This window comes from Physella acuta, unplaced genomic scaffold (assembly GCF_028476545.2).
Source record: "Physella acuta isolate Inbredline_101_S28 unplaced genomic scaffold, ASM2847654v3 ptg000883l, whole genome shotgun sequence".
Classification (NCBI taxonomy): Eukaryota; Metazoa; Mollusca; class Gastropoda; family Physidae; genus Physella; species Physella acuta.
The window spans coordinates 674,496-677,500 of NW_026732400.1; the positions used below are offsets into that span (position 1 = coordinate 674,496).

A 3,005-nucleotide genomic window follows, 5' to 3' on the forward strand; every position below is an offset into this window, starting at 1 on the left:
TGGTAAATTAAAAAAAAATTAATATCGATACAAAATTATTTCAGTAAAAATACAGCTCCTGATATATTTGATTGGTTAATTTCTCAATTTTTCACAAAAATAACAATTTAAGAAATGAATAGTGAGGTAAATTAATTTTGGTCTAAAATTCCTTAGAAAAAAATCTTTGGTTTTTATTCTTCTCATAGGATACAATTCTTCATGCAGGTTTATTGTAGGCCAAAATACCAATTAAAAAAAAAACAAGCAAGTTTCTTACATAATAATAACTGAAGACCACCTGACAGATATTTTCACCAATTTGTGAACATGTACAAGCATATTTTCAAACAATAATTTGTCTAAAAAAGTAGAAACAATACACCTAAACTGCTTCCTTCTAAGCATTAAACATTAGATTCATAGAAATGTAAGAAAAAGAAACTCACAGTATAACTAATATCAATCAAAGCATCAACTGGATTAATTAAAAATTATAAACACACATCCAGTACAAAGGCCATCACCAAATGATACCAAAAATAAATACTTTACACAGAGATTCAAGAAAACAAAAATACCTTTCTTTAGAAAACACCACAAATAATTCAAATTATGTACAAGCATTTTTATTATTTATTTAATAGTTTAGATTGATTTTTTGTAAAATTGACTTCCTTCAAACTTATACAGAAAATAACCTATTTTTAAAAATCTTTGATAAAATTGTATATTTTTTTTACCTGAAAGGTAAATTCTGTATTTAAAAAAAAACAGAAGTTTGATTTAAAGACACCATGAATAGGACAACTTCTTAAAAGTCTTTGTTCAGTCAAGATTTCCAGCTTGTGGGGTAGATATTTGATTTTAAATGAGAAAGAATGGACAAATGAAAAAAAATTGTTGGAATGGTCTCTGTTTAAAAATGATAGCATGAAAGATTGTTGCTTGTGTCATGACCTTTATTTAATTTACATGTGGCCATAAAAAGATGGAATACGATTTTTATTTTAAAATTTTTTTTGATTGTACAATGTAATCTGTAAAACAAATGCTGTGATTGTGTGATTGTGATATCAAAAGGTTTTGAGAGACAGAACAGATGACGTTTCACAAGAAGACATCAAGAGGTTCATTAGAAGGCAGAGGGTCATTTATTTTAGCAAGGTGCAAACAAGTTAAAACATCTGAGAGTGACAACTGGCATGTTGTAAGACACTGTCATGAAACTGGGAGTAACATCAGCACAAGCAGAAAGGATGGTGTGGACATAGAAAGCTGATTGACATCTTACACAAATAATCCAAGATGTGAAGTGATAGCTTAATCCATTAAACAAGACACATTGGTAAACATTTTGTTTTTCAAATAGTAAAACTGGATTTTTGAAAATCAAATCGTTAATCTAATTGTGTTCAGACATGGAAAAAAATTCTCTAAGGTAAATTAAAGTAAGATGTGCAATCACAGTATTTACAGTTTTAAAGAAAATGCTACTCATCTATTTTTATTAGCTAGAAAACTAAGTTTTATATATATATATATATATATATATATATATATATATATATATATATATATATATATATATATATATATATATATATATATATATATATATATATATATATATATATATAATATATATATATATATATATATATATATATATATATATATATATATATATATATATATATATATATATATATATATGGATTACAAATTTTACTATTTACTGGAGGATAAATGCATTACTATTGCACAAATTATCAATTAACTATGTTAGCCTTAATTCTGGCTCATAATTATGTTTTGATAGAAAAATAAATAATTCATTTTTATAACATAATTTACTCTCATTTTACAACAGCTCAAGAGAATAGAAATTCTAATAATAACTTTCCTGTGTACAATAAAATAAGATTTAAAAAAAATAAAATAAAAAAGTTTTCAAGTGAACATTATTCTAATAATGAGCTTACAAAAGGTCAATTGTAAAAATAATTTGACTTTATATTTTAACTATGTTTTGTCTTCAGTTTTCTATTTCTTTTGCTTACATTTCGTAAATCAATACAAAATAACAATATTTTAAATTTTAAACTGGATTTTTAAAGTAATCACAAAAAGGTGACTTGACATTATGAGTATAAAAGTTTGATGCCCATCTTGAATCATCAACATAGCAAATAAAGCAAACTGCAATGAATTAGCATTATAAAAACAAATAAAATCCTAACTTTTACTTATAGCTCTAATATTATAATGTTACAGTTTTAGGCTAATAACTTATGTATATTATAATATATTCTAAAATAAAATTGTTTAATTTCTTCCACATCCAAGTTACACTACTTGTAGACGATGTTACACAGAACATGAAGATGTTGCATTAAATGTAATTAATAATGAACTTTTGAAAGCCTTGGTAATCATAATAAAAAGTAAAATGTAAATCAGATGACTGGCAAGAGACACAAATGTGCAGGGCCAAAAATAAACATTATAAAAATATGTAAACATTTCCAAAGCTAGTTAATTGGAAAATTATGATTGTCTGCTAATTTCTCATTGTTTGTCTCAGTGAAGAAGTTGACATTTAAACCAAGATTGCTGATGCCATTAATCCCACGTTGATTTCTCTAATACTTCTCTGATGCATCTTTTGGTTTGTTGTCTACTTGCACATTTATTGTTGACAATCCTTGTGTTTCTTCAGGTCGCTGCTTATTTTGTTTCAGTTCCTCCTCTAACTAATGTTGCAATGATATGATGATAACATCCATTATTATTTGTATAAAACTATTTCTTTTTTTAAAGTTATCATAAACAAAAATATTTATTTAAAATTTTAATTATGGTGTTTTCATATCAATATATCACATTTTAAAATTTATAATTTGATTTATAAAAATATGGGATAATTAAATTAATTAAACCAAGCATATCACTTTGAAAAAAAAGTATTACCTCCTTTTGTCTGCGTCTGTATTCTTCAATAGCATACTGATATTTCGGTGTGG

At 25.0% G+C, this 3,005-nt stretch overlaps 1 protein-coding gene across 1 annotated transcript in view; it reads right to left on the reverse strand.

The window, feature by feature from the left end:
• Positions 1-1,684: 1,684 nt before the first annotated feature.
• Positions 1,685-3,005, reverse strand: part of LOC131952658 (protein FAM177A1) — an 8,498-nt gene continuing 7,177 nt past the window's right edge. The window contains exons 4-5 of the mRNA XM_059315420.1: positions 2,953-3,005; positions 1,685-2,735 (exon numbers count right to left, since the gene is read on the reverse strand). The exon at positions 2,953-3,005 is cut by the window's right edge and continues 45 nt beyond it. Coding sequence (XP_059171403.1) covers positions 2,625-2,735; positions 2,953-3,005 — 164 coding nt within the window. The 3' untranslated portion in view covers positions 1,685-2,624. The remainder of the gene's footprint in view (positions 2,736-2,952) is intronic.